This window comes from Culex pipiens, chromosome 2 (assembly GCF_016801865.2).
Source record: "Culex pipiens pallens isolate TS chromosome 2, TS_CPP_V2, whole genome shotgun sequence".
Classification (NCBI taxonomy): domain Eukaryota; kingdom Metazoa; phylum Arthropoda; class Insecta; order Diptera; family Culicidae; genus Culex; species Culex pipiens.
Genome location: NC_068938.1, coordinates 220,078,985 through 220,097,141, shown reverse-complemented (window position 1 = coordinate 220,097,141; position 18,157 = coordinate 220,078,985). Strand labels below are relative to the sequence as shown.

Here is an 18,157-nt window from a genome sequence, read left to right as displayed (position 1 = left end):
CCGAGTCGTGATTTAAAAAAAAAAGCTAAAATGACTTTGAAAGGTTTGAGATTTTCCTAAAATTGAAGAGTACAAATTGAATACGTATGGAATGATATGGAATCATATTTTACGTGCTAGAGAAGTGTTCAAATTATTTCTAAAAGAGTTTTTTTAAACATGTTGAAAATTTCGTTAACTATCATTATAAAAAATGTTGATGAAAAGCATTATGTTAATATTCTCTAAGTGTTCTCAATGAACATGATTTCGAATAGGAAAACGGAATGAATTTTCGGATTCTTAGGAAAATTTTCCACTAGGAAAAGGTGAATTAAGTTTGTAAATAATAAATATAATGTGATTTTGAAACATAATTCAAAAAAAACTAAATTTATTAGCATTTTCACAAGAACAAATTTCATATAAAATATATAAACATTTGTTTCGTACTTGAAATTCAGTTTTAAATGCAATATGAATCGATAATTTAATAACCTAAACTAGTTTCAACGAATTTCAGACAAAATTCGGACGTTTTTTTTTTTAAATCTTACCTAAAATTTATTGTATTCTGTTAAAAAGCTTAGAAACTAAGAGCAGTTCTCTACGGAATCGGTTTTTTTTCTTTAATTTTAATTTTTGTATTTTTTAATTCGGCTGAAACTTTTTTGGTGCCTTCGGTATGCCCAAAGAAGCCATTTTGCATCATCAGTTTGTCTATATAATTTTCCATACAAATTTGGCAGCTATCCATACAAAAAAGATATTTGAAAATTCAAAAATCTGTATCTTTTGAAGGAATTTTTTGATCGATTTGGTGTCTTCGGCAATGTTGTAGGTATGGATATGGACTACACTGAAAAAAAATGATACACGGTAAAAAAATTTTTGGTGATTTTTAATTTAACTTTTTGTCACTAAAACTTGATTTGCAAAAAAACACAATGTTTAATTTTTTTTATTTTTTGATATGTTTTAGAGGACATCAAATGCCAACTTTTCAGAAATATCCAGAATGGGCAAAAAATCTTTGACCGAGTTATGACTTTTTGAATCAATACAGATTTTTTCAAAAAATCGAAATATTGGTCGCAAAAATGTTTCAACTTAATTTTTCGATGTAAAATCGAATTTGCAATCAAAAAGTACTTTAGTGAATTTTAGATAAAGTGCACCGTTTTCAAGTAAAATCCATATTTAGGTGACTTTTTTGAAAATAGTCGCAGTTTTTAATTTTTTTAAATTAGTGCACATGTTTGCCCTCTTTTGAAAAAAATATTTTTGAAAAGCTGAGAAAATTCTCTTTATTTTGCTTTTTCGGACTTTGTTGATACGACCCTTAGTTGCTGAGATATTGCCATGCAAAGGTTAAAAAACAGGAAAATTGATGTTTTCTAAGTCTTACCCAAACAACCCACCATTTTCTAATGTCGATATCTCAGCAACTATAGGTCCGATTTACAATGTAAAAACATGAAACATTCGTGAAATTTTCCGATCTTTTCGAAAAAAATATTTTCAAAAATTTTAAATCAAGACTAACATTTCAAATGGGCGTAATATTGAATTTTTTTTTTCTATTGTTGGTACATTTCACGTAAAAATAAAATTTGAACGCATTAAATCTGATTCAAAGTTACTCTGGAATTCCAAAAAATAATTTTAACGCAACTATTTTTTTGAACATTTAATGCAAAAATAGTGCATGAACCTTACGTGGCCTACCCAAGTACATGTTTTAAAAATTCAAAATCAAAAAAAAATCTTGAAAAAAACTTTGCCATTTGGAAAATATTTCAAATCCAAATTCCTATTAATCTCACCCTGATTTACGGAACTTTTCATTTTTTCGATAAAGTGCATTGTTTAAAAGTTAATTTTTATCTGAAAGTGCAAGTTTCTTTATTTTTTTTTTAATTCTCGGAAATATTTTTTCGAAAAGTTTAGAAAATTTCCAATAAAATTGCATGATAGACATTGAAGATTGGACTTCTGGTTGCCGAAGTACAACGAATATGTGAAAAAGGAACAGGAAAATTTCAGTTTTAAGTCTCATCCAGTAACCTCTAATTTTCTAGTATCAAAATCTCAAAAACCAATGAACCTATTTTGAATGTTTAAAAATGAAACATAAAATTTTAAAGATCTTTTCGAAAAAAAAATATTTATAATTTTGAAATCTAAACTGTTTCGAAAAGACATTCAAAAAAGTCAAATATTCAATATAACGCCCTTTTTAAATGTTAGAGTTGAATGTTCATAATGTGAATGTTCATAATGTGACAAGACCACGTCAATTTTATTCACATCGAAGTAAACCATGCAAATCGTCTGAAATAGCGGAAATCAGGTCACCTGATCATCTGCTCAAAGTCAAAGGCACGCGTTTAAAGCTCTTCATTGATCAAACAACAACCAGAAATCTCACCAACGACCAAGCTAAGCATCAAAATGATGATGTAAAGCAGCACCTGAGAAAAACCTAAAAAACATCCCCTTTCAAAAAACCTCCTCGCAAGTCGTCAACAAACAGAAACCGACGAACGAGTCGCGAGATTCGCAAATTTCTCGAAAAGGTTAACCCAACAAAAGCGCGTCTATTTATCTACTAAGCCAAGGTACAAGTCGGTCCGAAAGATGACGAAGAAGACTTGCGCTGGAACCTGGGACACGGTGGTAAAGTATAATTGAATTCAGAGCCAATTATTTACCGCTTGTTTGCAAATTGAAACCGCATGAGCCCATAATTGACTGTTTCGGCTCGGTGACTCTGGTTGGGCTTTGTGAGCAGTGAGACACTCCTTGGAAAATGTTGTCTGTTATGCTGAGGGACAGAAATACCAATATTGTTTAATTTTTAGAACATTTTTTTACACTTCTTCACACGATTCAAACAAATTTGAGAAAAACGCAGAAATGCATATTTATCAAAATTATACAAAATTTTGATTTTCAGTTCAAACTGAAACACAAGAATTGATGCTAACCCACATTTCGAAGCTTAGAGTGGAACACAAAGAGCAGCTTCCAAGAGGGCTCCTTTCGGATCGTGTAGTAAAGGTCGTCGTCAAAGGTGCACAGCTTACAAGCCCGGCCGGTTGGCTGCACTTTACTGCAGCGATTTTGTTTATCCATTCAAATTTATGTATTAGGGCATATTGATGTTAGTTGCTCGTGCTCTGCTTAATTGCCGGTTGTTCACTTTGCACTCCTCTGAACCAGCCAGCCAGCCAGAATTCTTCTCGACTTTGAACCTCAACCTGTACGTGTAGTATAGTATTCGAGCTGCTGAAGCAGGTTCTTCATTGAGTGACGAACCTGTCGCGACGGTGTGTCAATTTGTCGTTCAAGTTTAAATAATCACCGGACCTCGAAGGTCACCGTTCAAAAACTGCTGATTTGAACCGAACCGTGACAAGTAGGCCTTACACGCACGCTGCTTCTCGGTCCTCCGTGAAGTCTTCAGCTCGACTCACCGCGCGCCTACTAGATGCGAGAAAGCTGCTACCGCAGAACGGGGCCCCACATCTAGGTCCAACGAATTCATTAAATCATAATTACTATTCGCATATACATATATTTGTAGTCGAAAGTTGAAACGCGCGCGCAACGACGCGCGAGCCCAGTTTAAATCACCGTCCATGACATAATTAAAGCGTCTATTCAAATCGGCGAACCACATGCTGTCGTCCTCTGCGTCGAGAAGTGTATGGTGTCGAGAACTTCCATTGTACACGCTGCAGAACATGAGAACGAAAAGTTTAGCAAGCCTGCCCGCCAGCCCAGACAGCTTCTTCTGATCTCGGACGCGGATAAGCAGGTCGCTAACGCGCGCCGGCCACAACTGCGTGTACCCACCTTTAACTTATTACATTATAATTGTTAGTTTATGCGACGACAGCGCCGTGGCCAAGCAGGCCACGGCATAAATCTCACTAATGGGGTGACAGATCGATGATATATCAATCTCTCTCATGGCCTGCTAAGGGTGAATTACGCGTGGCCACCGCGTAATTTGTACCCTTGGGGTGGAAATAAATGACCAGTAGCGGCAGTAGCAGTCCAGGGCACGGCCTTCTTCGATCGCGTAAAGTTTCTAGAATTGGGTCTCACGAGCGGGCCGTACTATTTTTTAATGTCATAGATTTATATCGCACTTTGCGCGGGACTAAGGTTGCTCAAGGTACGAAACTGCCAAGTTTACGCACTCGGATTATGGCGTGGCAGTAGGATTGCCACCTGCAACGGCTTGTTTTGGGTGCATCGAAATGAGGAGTTGTAAAACAACAATTTGCTTCTGACTGCAGAACAGAAGTACTCGCCAAGAAGATGTTTTATGGGGTCGCACTTTGTGGTGGAGATGAACTTTTCCACCATGGATGTTGCTCTTCAAATGGCAAGGTCGGTGGTGAATTAAAACTAGCAACTTCCCGGATAAAAAATTACCATTTGATTACCATATTGGATCATACAATGACACTTTGAGAAATGGTAACTATTTGTGAAATCGTTTTTTCAATTTCCCAAAATTAAAATTTAACTATATTAAACTATTTGTGAACTGTTTGATTTAAGGTTACTTTTTGCCAAATAGTACTTAAACCATTTATTTACCATACAACAAACAGTTTTTTGACGAAAATAGTACTGAGTTTTTTAAGGTTACCATTGCTAACCACCCTTATGCCAGATGGTTAAACCATTTGTGAGATAGTAAAAATTCATGCCAACCATATAAATACCATTTTTAAAATAGAAGTCAAACATTTTTGGAAATGGTAGTAACAATATAGTTTAAAGTTCAATTACCATATGAAAAAAAGTTTTTATATGGTACTTTTTTATGCGGGTTACCATAAACTTCTTTTTAGTTTGGTATTTTTGTCAATCTCTTCGCTCTCTGGCGTTGATATCTTGAGAAAATTAAAACAACTTCTTCTAACTCCTAACGACGTTTCGAATCTGGGTTTGGCGTAATCTCAGGATTAAAAATCTAGTCAGTAGTTAAATCACAACTATCAATCATTGCAATCATTGTAGTCTCTAGCGCTAAATTTAAAAATCTACAGCAAGTCCGTTCAGAAAATCATAATTATTTTTCAAAAAATATTTACTACTTATTTTTGTTTTTTATTCATTCATTTTTTATTTGACTTTGCATCTCAAGTTGAATTTTTTTTGATAACGTATTTTCATTTTTTAATTAAAAAAAACTCAAATATTTTTTACAACATTTCCCTAAACCATTTTTAAGGTGCAAAATCTAATTTGCAAATAAATAAAACTTTGCTCATTTTTTGATAAAGTACATAAATCATTCCAAGTTAAATTTGTTATTTCAAAAATACTTCATAAAGGAAAAGCACCCCTGCAAAAAATATTTTCAAATGGCTGAAAAAAAAATCTGAAAAAAGAATTCATAAAAGAGTTGAAAAAGGAGTAAAAAACCCTCATTTTTTAACTCGAGCTATCCTGGAAAATATTGTTTCAATTTTCAATGTTAAAAAGCGAACATTTTAAAATGTTATGCCGCTTTTGATAAAAATATAGTAATTACTGTAATCAAAAGTTACCTTTTGGATGAGCTTAAAACACTAATTTTGGTCATTTTAAAATGTTTGGATACACAGAAAAAAAAGTCTTGGAAGGTTGAAAATTTTATTGGTTAAACAATACATCATTTTTAGCAATTTTACCAAAAAAAAATGTAAATATGTGAACCTGATGAAAACTGACCAGAAAATTATTAAAATTCACTTGTTCCTGATGTAGTATGACACAATTTTTTGAAACCTGTCAACCATTCCCTTATAAATATTACCATCTTTTTCTGTGTATATTTTTAAATTTCCAAACTATTTTTTATTGAAATTTCACGGTACTGCAACAATTTGTAACTTTAGAGTTAGTAGTAGCAGAAGTTCAATATACAAAATATAAACTCTTATACAAAATATTCTTTATAAAAAAAGAATTCAAGATTGCTATTTTTTGCAGATTTTTTATCAGCTAAATGTACGATTCATTATTTAGATTTAAGACATTTCAAATTAGCAAATTAAAATATCGCCAAATCAAAGCCCATCCCGAACAACAGATTTATCAGAAGTACAATCAATAAAACGAGTGAATTTTTTTTTTTGCTGTCATGGTTTTCAGCAAAGAGAAATTTGAGTATTTCAAAAAGTTTAGGCAGTATGTTAACATTAAATTTTGAAAATTCCCGAATATTGAAAAAAAAATATTTCAAACCAAGTTGAATAAAAAAATATATAAATCCGATTTTATTTTTGTTGTCGTCACGTTATTGATATATTTTCATCGTTTTTTAAAAGGTGTTCTAAATTTTCAATGTTTTTTTCACCTGTGCTTCAAAAATGTCACTTAAATGTCTAATGGAGTATTAAGAATCATTGTTTAAACACACCAAGGAGCAATTTGACAATAGATTATCTCAAATTCCACGACATTTCTCTGTATTAACTAAATTTCACGAAATACGCGACTTCCGCAAAATCACGAAAAATAACTAACCCTAGAAATGTTGCATAAAGATTCTTAATTTCTTTTTTTAAATGCATGGACAAAGTTTCGTCCAAATAAAAAAAATCGATTTGCTAAAACGTGGCTAACTGCTGAAAAACTTGCTACAAATGTCATTTAACGATTTGGATTCAGTCAGTTAACAAGCATAAGGAAAACATTACGATTTTTTTAAATTTGACCAATGCATGATAAATTTCAAGTTTTTTAAAACCCAAAAGTAAAAATAAATTGTGAAACTTATAATTACTCGGATAAAAATACCCAGCAATTTTTTTTTCGTAAAACAAAAATTACTCGTAATAACAAAAAAATAGGAAAATATACATTTCGAAAGAAATACTTAAGTCGTGAAGGGTTAATTAATTTACACTCACAAACCCGACGATGTCACATTTTGCGGCACTGCATCTTCATCAAGTTTGTGATGGACTTGAAGATTTATCTTTCATTCATTTTATCTTCCATCGCCTGACTGACAAATCTGTGTCATACACGAAGATTCGTCATCGTCGTCCAAATACAACGCTGGATAATGCTGTCCGCATTCGCCAGTACCGTTTTGCATTAACAGAACGGAATTGTTAAAACTTGCCATCAAGGTAATTTAAATTTGGACACCACTACTTTGAATTCCCTCCATTTTGCATATCTTCTGTGATTTGCATATTTTCGACGTTATTTCTCACGATTGATCAATATTTGAGTTAAAAAAATCTGTAAAAGGCAACTCAAGTTCATTGTACCTAATTACACAACCGATTAGCCTTCACAAGTGCTCTCTAAAACGACGTAGCCCCCCTCTCCGTGGACGGCAATTATAATTATGATCCAACTAATAACTTAATTTGTCATAACAAGCCATAACCCGCTGACAAAGCTCATTTATCACTCGTTTAGCGCATTCTCACAATCAAATCACACGCATCGAGCGCCAACCACCAACCTGTTCCAGCCCAGACCTGGCCCGACTTGGACCCGACGGCCTGGAACTCCCATCAGGGTCTCTAATTATCCGCGCGCGCTTAAGTCAACTGGGCTCGCTAAGAAGAAGGAAAAACAACTGATCTAGTGCAATTAAATCCGGAGCCCAGACACGGACCAGGGCGACCTTCAGAATAGTAATCAGCTGAAACTGGTCGCCAAAAAAAAACAAGTCGTCACTCGTCGGCAGATTTGTTCGCGCAGATCTCATAAAAATGTTTTTCTGTAGTAGAATGCTGATGGCTTCCGATTGATGCCTGAAAGGTTGCTAAGCAGGCGGTGTTACCCATTAAATTTGACAGAATCGCAGCAAAAAAAGAAGTTGTCCATCATTTAAATAGTCGTTTAGTGGCCTACTTGCGATGTGCTTGAAATTGGAGCTCTTGTCGGTCGCGCACTTGACCTACCGGAGAGAGGCCACCGGATCAGGCAGGTGTCAAGTTTGTCATAATACCTATCGCAGCCGGATTTTTTGTTGTTTTGTTTTTGGAACCTAGATAGCTGATTGTATTCAGCCGCACGCACGTCAAGGACCACTCAAGTCTGGCGTTGGCGCTTAAGCCGCTGCGATGCTGTGATTAATGGGTGCGAAACGAGTTGGGTTCGAGGCTACTTCTACGCGCCTTAAAAAGTTATCCAAACTCTTACAAATTACCTTAATATTATGGCAAAACCACTAAAGTAAAAATTTTGCACGCAAAATTAGTCGCACTTCCAGGGAACGACAGCAAACTCAACACAGCCACAGCAAATCCAGCATATTCTCACGTCGAATCCTCCGTCACAAAGCTTGGTACGTGAATTGCACACATCAATTCACAGACTCAGCCAGCCAGCCAGCGACGACACAAACAGTTAAGCTTCGAATGTTTGTGAGCTGCGTCGGCTGGAATAGCAGGGATTTTCCAGTGTGAAGTCTCATCCCCAGGTGGATTTGTGGAGAGAACTTCAGGAGGAGAGTTCTCAGGGCACGGAAACTTTAAAATTATGTATCATAGCTTCAATTCTAGCTGAAAATGATGAAATGAACTCATAAAATTTATTTATGTTTAAAAGAAAAAACGAAAAATATCACATGATGGATCTTAACATAATATTCATCAAAATGTCCTAGATCTGACATAAGCAAGTTCATTTCATCTAAGTGCAAATAACTTTAGACAGAGTTGTCAGATATTCGAACTGATTTTCAAATTGGAAAGATCCCTTCTAAAAAAAATGTTTTTATCAACTACATCTTTTCGAAAATTCATCAAAACCTAGTTTGTTTAACATTTGTTTTAAAGCACTAATATTAACTTAACAATTTTCAATAGGGATAGGGATTTTCAATGGCTCAAAAATGGTCAAAATCATTACTTATTATTCTAGAATTTACTTATTATTAGAATTATTCTTTAGAATTTCGCAAAAAAAATGTCGATTTTTTTCATTGTGATTTTTATTGATTTTGACAAAACTGTGACCATGAATTTCCATGTCAAAAGAAGTCATTACGTTTTTCCATACAAAACTCTCGACAACAACAATCAATCTTTCGACAATTCATACAAAACAGCAAGTGAATATTCGAAAATCTGAATCTCGAGAAAGTATTTTTCTGATAGATTTTCTATCCTCAGCAAATTCGTAGGTTATGGATAAGATTTTTAAGAAGAAAGGTACATGTAAAAATTTAAAAAAGATTTTTCTTATAATTTATGCATTATGAGGCTGTACCTCAGCAACCAGAAGTTCAATTAAAAAAGTCCAAAAATGATTAGATAGAGTGAACTTTCTCATCTTTTCGAAAATATTTTTTTTCAATGTGCTTTTCCTTCATAAACTATTTTTCAATCAAAAAAACTACTTTTTTCGAATAACTTAATTTTATCTGATAATGATTTCTAAAGTTTGTTTTAAGAATATTTTTTTTTTCAAAACACACTATTCTATTTTTCTAAAACTAGGTATTTTGGGAAATCAACAAAAGTTTAATATTAGCACGGGTATGAATCTTCAAGCAATTTCAATATGGCGACTTGTTTCAGAAGAAAGTGAGGCGTTTTCGCTAGTTCTCACTGTTCTGTGTTTTGCGTGCACGTCCGCAAACATCGACCACACACATACTAACACAAAGCACCACCAAGAGGCAAAAGGTGATTACGAATATTTTTGGCACTTTCGTAAAATATATGTGGTTTTGCAAAAACAAAATACAAAACACACTTTTAACAGTAGTTGGACTGTCAAACTTGTAATTCGTTGCTGATTTGGTCGAAAATTTGTTAAAAATAATAAGTTTTTTTGCAGCCCCCTTTTGGACAGACATTTCTGTTATCACCTTCTGGTTCCTTGGATTGACCATGGATAATTTCACAGTGTAATAAACAGGGCAGCTACCACCATGTGGCACCACTGTTTCGAATGAGAAAATGATACAGGTTTTTCAGACGAGTTTCAATCCCGTGATATTAGTGATAAAAAGTCATATAAAAAATCGTGAAATATTATGTCACACACACAAACACACACACAGACTTTATTAAAAAAGATCTTATTTCAAGTAATTTTATACCCTTTTCTCAGTGAGAGAGACATAAATGATTTCTTTGAAGAAAAGTATACTTACTGGGTTAATTTACTCCACCTTGTGTTTGATGATCTACAAAAACAATAAAAAAAAATCATTAATATGGTTGAAAGTTGCTAAGAAAAGTCAAAATTAATGTTTTAATAATCTCAAGGTTGGTTTTACAAAATCTGAATTATTGTTCTTATATATTTTTCCATATTAAAATTCAATTAAGAAAAAAGTCCAATACCAAAAATAAGGATTCCCCCCCCCCCCCCCCCCGTTAACAGTGTTGTACAATCAAGAAGCTAAGTGCTGTTAATATTGAAAATTTCTTCATGTTTTAATACCAGTTTATTGACCAAGAAATTTGTGTTATTTTTTTCTGATTTAACAAGCTAACCCCGACAAACTTCGTCTTGTAATTTTTTCACTTCTTGACGTTTTTAGCCTCCTGTGATCAAAATTTAATTTTACGCAACTTTTCCCATACAATCTGCAGATCTTCCGGAATCGGTTCCGGAGTGGCCAAAGTTGTCACTCTTTAGCGTAAGAACCTTCCCTGGGCTTATACGAACCCAACGCAGCAAAGAGCGCTCCGATCTGACTTTCCGTTATCAACTGATGCGCGTTCGAACAAAACCGTCGAAATTTTTTATATATATAGAAGATATTTAACACAAATTTGAAAAAAAATCCTCTCAGAATTTTAAATTATTGTTTATCTCGGTATTATTTTCACAACGGTGTATAACTAAACATTTTACTATTTCCTACAATAGTTGTAAGTTTGTACACGTGATCTTCAATCAACACAGATGCTTTTGTTGATAAACCACGGTGTAGAAATGCATATAAAATCCATAATTATCAACTCTCGCACTGTCATTTATGTGATTAAACTACAATGGGAAAACCTGTAAAGTGTTCTTCAGTTATTTTGATAATTATCGGATTTTTCACTAGTTTAACCGAAAGTGTTGATAACTTGCCTGCGAATGGAGACTTGTCAAATCTCTTTCCGCTAACGCTGATTCATAACAATGATTTTCATGCAAGGTAGGCTAATAATTTGGATGAATTGTTCAGAGAAACTAAAACTTTTAATTGAAGATACGAGGAAACAAACCTCAAATCCAAGGCCTGTTCTGCAAGTGACAAACAGCAAAACAAGTGCATCGCTGGAATTGCAAGACTACAAACCGTGATTCAAAATCTTCGCAAGCAATACGCTAGCAAAAACGCCCTGTACCTAAACATTGGCGACAACTACCAGGGAACGCTGTGGTACAATCTGCTCCGCTGGAAGGTAACCGCTCATTTCGTTAAGCTTCTGAAGCCTGACGCGATGACTTTGGGGAATCACGAGTTCGATCATAGACCGGAAGGGTTGCGGCCTTACTTGAAAGTTTTGAGGGAAGCTGGAATTCGCACGGTTGTTGCGAATTTGGAACTGAATGGTGAACCAAACTTGAAAGCTTTGCCGAAGAGTATCACTATTAAGGTTCAGAATAGGTGGATTGGGTTGATTGGCGTACTATACGATAAAACTCACGTGAGTAGCATTATTGTTACAAAATTAAGGTGATTTTCAGCGAAATAATTAATTTACAGGAAATAGCAATGACCGGAAAAGTAACACTATCCAACGCGGTGCAAGCAGTGAAGGCAGAAGCTTCCAGATTGAAGGCAAAGGGCATTCAAATCATTGTCGTTATGTCTCACTGCAGTTTCGAGGAGGACAAGAGGATCGCGGCCGAAGCTGGAGACGATATCGATGTGATTGTTGGAGCTCATTCGCACTCGTTCTTGTATTCCAGGGAATCGGGGAAGCCTTATGATAAAGGAGATACAATTGAAGGGGAATATCCGGAAATTGTCAATAGCAGTAGTAGTGGAAGAAGTGTTCGTTTGATTGTAATTTATAGTTATATGAAGAATATTCAATTTCAATTTTCAATTTCAGATTCCAATCGTTCAAGCGAAGGCATTTGGAAAGTATGTCGGACGCTTAACCTTATATTTCGACAAGCGAGGAGAGGTTAAACACTGGGAGGGTTATCCAGTTTATGTGAAAAATTCAATCAAACCAGATGAAACTATCCTCCAAGAGTTGATCCCATGGCGTCAAAAAGTTGAAAAACTTGGATCCACCGAAATTGGTTCCACAGAGATTCACTTAGACCGTGAGTCGTGTCGAAAGCAGGAATGCACTCTGGGAGTATTAATGGCTGATTCTTTTGTTGATGCAGTAAGATATAACTCAATTATTTTTTTTAGATTTTCAATAACTACTTCAATTTTAGTTCTCTAATGCTTCTTTCAAGCCACTAGCAATGATTCAGGCAGGAAATTTCAGAAATCCCATCCCCATTGGAAGTAAAAACTACAAGCATCGTGTTTTCTAGTAAGTTATAACCATTTCAAACTTTCTTCAAGAAATCACCAACGGTGACGTCATCGAAGCTGCTCCGTACGGTTCAACGGCCGATATGGTCAAACTAAAGGGAGAAGATATAATGAACATGGTGGAGCACTCATTCACACTGGACGACGAAAATCGAACAAATTGCTTGCAAACTTCGGGATTCAACGTTGTGGTTGATTTACAGAAATCCTTCAATAACAGGATCTTGAAAATTGAAGCTAAAAACTATGCCAACCCGAAAAGTGAGGCTTCGGAACTGCTAGATCCAGAGAAGTTTTACTACGTGGTTACAACAGGTTATCTCGCAAATGGAAAAGATGGATTCATTTGGATGAAGAAAGCTGTGGGAAGATGGTATTAGAAAACAGTGCAGTTTGGACCAAAATTAAAATTTAATATTTGAGTTATTTTTAGGACTGGACCTCTGGACTCCGATGCGCTGACGAATTACGTTAAGAAGATTAAAAAAGTAAATTCGAAGAATTTGAAAATGAATCGTCTCAAGATTTGTGGCATCGGTTACAAAGGAGCAGAGTGTTCTTCTTGAAAAAGTTTGAAATATAAAAAAGAGTCAACTTTTTTTTAAATAATTCATCCAAGCAGCCACTTTCCGTGCCGTACACGCTACCGCCAGCTTAGGCAAAACTATGAGAAATTCCCGCAACCTGAAGAACTGTTTTGCGCGCGCCGCGTCACGGCGCGGCGTCAGAAGTCGTGATGTGATTGCGTTATTTACTCAACCCGTCCTCAAGTCGGCGCGATCGTGCTATCTTGCCGCACGTCGCTTTTTGACGGTCAAAAAAAGCACGCAATGTAAACAATAACAAACACTATTCGGTGCATTGTCCCGAGATTTGATTGAATTTGGTTGCCGGAGTCCCGAGTTATAATTACAAATGTTTACAGTAGTCGGGCATGCACGTGTGTCAAACGAGTTCTGACCTGAAATCCCTCTAACCAGTTGTCGCACTAAAAGCAATTTTCAGGGTGTGTCAAGATAGCACGATCAGATCGAAACTTCTTTCATACGAAGAGTGACAACAACAAGGTCAAAAGATGATGCATTGAGAGCTGTACAAACTTGCGTTCCAACTCAATTTGGTTTAAATTCCACGTGTGACAAGATAGCACGAAACGACGAAGTGGTGGCAGCAATATGTTCTCCTACACTTGAGGCACTTCTGGGCTTGGTTGCTTCCAAGTTGCTTCCCACCAGGTATGATGAGTAAAATGTGGATGACAACGGAGATATTTCAAGCTTTCTTCGCCAGGAAAGTGTCTAGCTTTGGTGGACAGACGATGGGAACGGTTTAACGACGCAAACGTAAAGTGATATCTGCATAGAATCTCCACGTCCAAACGAGTGGACATCCAGAACAGCGGTGTAACTAGCTGTTGATTAGCGTGTAGCGGCACTGTGGAATCTTGATTTTTTCGGAGAAAATTTCGGCTCATCCCAGAACCCTTTTGTTGCTTTCCCAAACAATTAAGATCGTCTCGATCGACAACGATTTTTGATTGAGTTCTCGTGTAAACCCGATGGATTAAACGGCCCGAGACTTGAGCCGTCCGTCGGCGACGAACCCCTCGAAGCCTCACCTCAGAAGAGCAAGTCTCACGGCCTGCCACGCGCGATAAGTATGCAGCTGGCGTCGCGAATCAAAAGCAAATTGATTGATTGTCATCGCCAGCAATCGCAGCAGCATGCTCGTCGTCGTCCGGAGATTGGCGCGCACGGCATACTGCGACTGTCGTTGGTGCCAAGTTCTCGCGAGCATTCCAAACCTTTTTTCTTCACACAACAAATCACCTACATTTTGGTTGGTTAGTCGGATGAAGTTGTGTTGCATTTTTATGTGTCAATCTCCAGCAAGGACTGCTCGTGAGGGTGGCAGCCTCGAACGTCTGTGCCGGAAGTGGCGATATTTAGCAATTTCCTATTTCCGTCCCTTCCCCTTCGTGTCGAACTTTTGACTGGTTCAGGTGGCACATTACGCACATCGTTCGGCGTTGAAATTGAGATTGCCTGATTGACACCGTGCCGCTGAACCTTCAATTTAAAGGGAGCGAAAATTGAAAGGAAATACGGTGGATTGCTTTGTGGCAAGTGCGAAATATGAATGATAGTTTTTTTGTGGGGGCACTCCTACTGAGCCATTGTTGAGCGATTCCGAGAACGGCGCAAGCCTGGCGCGACTCGCAGTTATGATTTACGACCTATGGGATGTAAATTTTTCGGGTGATCGGAGTTCAATGCTGCTGGTGATTTTGGAACAAGGTGTGGAAGGGACTTGACAGGTTCATTAGGAGGCTTTTTTTTTTTCATAAAATTATTTTTATTAGGTCCTTTTCGGTACTGGGACCTGGTTAGGACCGAGTCGGCTTTTGTAATTACAAAAAACTTAATAATTACAGAGGATCTTGTGTGTAAATGTTAGTGGGAGGGGAGCCGATTACCTCATTAGGAGGCTTAAAATGTCAGATTGTTGATTGAGTCATCTAACCTTGAGACATATAATTAATCCAAGATTTCTACTCCTGATTAACCTGATTTGTTGAAATTTTCATGTTTGAAAGTCACGTAATATAAGGTCTAGAACAAATCACACCAAGCAAAACTTTCCACCATCCCAAACAGGTAACGATCGTTCCCGGTTGATGCGCGCCTACTTGGATGCTTCTCGGCGTGTGCATAATTACACGCCACACGGCTTGTTTACTCAACTGCAACAAGTGCCGTGCAGGCACCCAGAGGTTGCTATGTTGCGCTATCCCAACCTTGGAGATTGATACCCCCCTGACTCAAGGAGCACTAGACGACGACGACCGGGTACGCCACCATTACCATACCTTACCAGCCATGTCCCATTGAAATCAACAAGCTGCCAACATCGACACAAAACATGCCGAACTACCGTTTGGAGCAAAACTGAATTACAACAACTCGCGTACAAGTTGGCATTGCACTTGGAAAAACTATCACATCACATGGTGGTGTTCCGTGTAGAAGGTGTGCGCAACAACAACAGCCGGGGGAGAGGAAACCCGAAGAAAAGAGTCAAGTGCAAGTGCCTGAGAAATTGCTTGTGTCATAAATGCAATGCCAAGGAGAGTCAACTGACGCTGGATGGCGTGCAAAAGTTAATTACATACGCGGCCCAGCCTTTGCCGGCGACAACAACGACAACAAGTGCTTGTTCTTGAAAATGGGTTTCTGTTCTATTTCTCAAAGCCTACTCTGGTGTGTGCGCGCGACAACAACAACGTGACGACGACGACCTAGAGCTGCTGTAAGTAAATCAGGACGCGGAACTTCGAACCCAAAGCCGCTGGGTTAGGGTGATCTAGTTATTCGAGCTATAATTGTTTATCGAGCTAGCAAGTGCCACCCTAACGCAGCCGTCCGATAGCCCTATTGAACAAAAGGTTAGAACCAGGACCACCTTGAGATGTTCTTGCAATGTTCTATACGAGGGGCAAATTAATCATCAAACAACGTATGAAGTGGTCTTGCTTTGAACTGGTTCTCAACGGATTCTAGCAGGGCAGGACACACTCCCTCGTTGTCAACCATTTCACGAGGGGCGCAGTAATGCCGGGCTATCGACCAGCAGTCACACTGTCTCGTCGGCGTTTTCTTGCCTTATTTCATAAATCACATTCATTATTAATCCTTCGTCGTCGGCGTGTATGTGAGTGTGTTGTTTCGGGGGGGTACTTGTTTTAAGGGGAGAGCAGACAAGTGCAGTCAACAGCCGGTTTTATCGGGCCTCCAGTGGACAGGGTACTCCAACTGGTCATGATGGATGGTAATTGAGTTTTAATTATGGTGGTTGGTGTGGGGTGTGGACATGTGGACGAGATTTCTGGTACTGGGGGAAAGGACATTCACGGATTGTGGTGGAAAAAATTAATATAGCAGTAATGAGAAGTCTTTTTATAACACAATTCGCTATTTTTCTAAATAGATTATTAGTATATCAGTAAACGCTTCAGAGGATTTCGGTCTCTAGGATTTCGGTCATTCGATTTTTTTTGTATTTTTTAATCCGACTGAAACTTTTTTGGTGCCTTCGGTATGCCCAAAGAAGCCATTTTTCATCATTAGTTTGTCCATATAATTTTCCATACAAATTTGGCAGCTGTCCATACAAAAATGATGTATGAAAATTCAAAAATCTGTATCTTTTGAAGGAATTTTTTGATCGATTTGGTGTCTTCGGCAAAGTTGTAGGTATGGATATGGACTACACTGGAAAACAATAATACACGTTAAAAAAAATGGTGATTTTTTTATTTAACTTTTTATCACTAAAACTTGATTTACAAAAAAATGATATTTTTATTTTTTTTTTATTTTTTGATATGTTTTAGAGGACATAGAATGCCAACTTTTCAGAAATTTCCAGGTTGTGCAAAAAATCATTGACCGAGTTATGAATTTTTTAATCAATACTGTTTTTTTTTTTCAAAAAATCGAAATTTTGGTCGAAAAAATTTTTCAACTTCATTTTTTGATGTAAAATCAAATTTGCAATCAAAAAGTACTTTAGGGAAATTTTGATAAAGTGTACCGTTTTCAAGTTATAGCCATATTTAAATGACTTTTTTGAAAATAGTCGACTTTTTTGAAAAATTCTAAGTGTAAATATAGGTATTCGGTGCCCTCTCCCCGTGCCCATACCTTCACACTTAGGAGACCCGGGAGGCGGAGTCTTGTCGCAAAAAGAACGATACACGCCTGTGGATCCGTTGACAAAACCGCAAGGTTTAAGAGGGCCACATTATAAGGTGTTACGTCGATTCCGTTTTTTTTATCAAAATTTCATTAAAGTACTTTTTGATTGCAAATTTGATTTTACATCGAAAAATGAAGTTGAAAAATTTTTAACGACCAAAATTTCGATTTTTTGAAAAAATCAGTATTGATTAAAAAATTCATAACTCGGTCAATGATTTTTTGCACAACCTAGAAATTTCTGAAAAGTTGGCATTTGATGTCCTCTAAAACATACAAAAAAAAATAGTGTTTTTTTGCATATCAAGTTTTAGTGACAAAAAGTTAAATAAAAAATCACCAATTTTTTTACCGTGTATCATTTTTTTCAGTGTAGTCCATATCTATACCTACAACTTTGCCGAAGACACCAAATCGATCAAAAAATTCCTTCAAAAGATACAGATTTTTGAATGTTCATACATCATTTTTGTATGGACAGCTGCCAAATTTGTATGGAAAATTATATGGACAAACTAATGATGCAAAATGGCTTCTTTGGGCATACCGAAGGCACCAAAAAAGTTTCAGTCGGATTAAATAATATAAAAAATCGAATGACCGAAATCTGAGAGAGCTGCTCAATATACCTACGTTTTTTTTAACAAAAATAAAGAGGTGCGCATGGATCAGTAGGCCATGGACGTCAACTAGTTAATGTCAGTAGATTTGGGCTCCCTGAACACGCTCCTATCGACAGAATTGAATTTTAGTGAATTTCCTGCCAAGAAATAACATTTTAAATTTCGGATATAAATGCTGTGGAATTATCTCCGTTTATATCCGAAATTTAAAATGTTATTCCTTGGCAGGAAATTCACTAAAAATCAATTCTGTCGATAGGAGCGTGTTCAGGGAGCCCAAATCTATCATATCTTTACATAACTAA

General features: G+C 36.6%; 2 protein-coding genes across 3 annotated transcripts in view; one reads left to right on the top strand and one right to left on the bottom strand.

Moving 5' to 3' along the window:
* Nucleotides 1–18,157, bottom strand: part of LOC120416710 (ras association domain-containing protein 10) — a 40,163-nt gene that overhangs the window by 7,204 nt on the left and 14,802 nt on the right. For both annotated transcript variants that reach the window (XM_039578526.2, XM_052708269.1), the window contains one exon: nucleotides 10,121–10,153. The gene's annotated coding sequence lies outside the window, so the exon portion shown is untranslated. The remainder of the gene's footprint in view (nucleotides 1–10,120; nucleotides 10,154–18,157) is intronic.
* Nucleotides 10,965–13,077, top strand: LOC120416698 (apyrase-like). The gene is made up of 7 exons (XM_039578514.2): nucleotides 10,965–11,122; nucleotides 11,177–11,618; nucleotides 11,678–11,968; nucleotides 12,030–12,314; nucleotides 12,370–12,442; nucleotides 12,503–12,845; nucleotides 12,906–13,077. The coding sequence occupies exons 1-7, from the start codon at nucleotides 10,971–10,973 to the stop codon at nucleotides 13,036–13,038; spliced, it is 1,719 nt and encodes a 572-aa protein (XP_039434448.1). The 5' UTR covers nucleotides 10,965–10,970; the 3' UTR covers nucleotides 13,039–13,077.

What these genes read in the sequence shown, in the direction of transcription:
- LOC120416698 (XM_039578514.2), top strand. Translation starts at nt 10,971, where the DNA reads ATGGGAAAACCTGTAAAGTGTTCTTCAGTTATTTTGATAATTATCGGA. An exon ending in AACAATGATTTTCATGCAAG is followed by an intron (nt 11,123 to 11,176) that starts GTAGGCTAATAA and finishes TTTTAATTGAAG; the next exon opens with ATACGAGGAAACAAACCTCA. An exon ending in CTGATTCTTTTGTTGATGCA is followed by an intron (nt 12,315 to 12,369) that starts GTAAGATATAAC and finishes CTTCAATTTTAG; the next exon opens with TTCTCTAATGCTTCTTTCAA.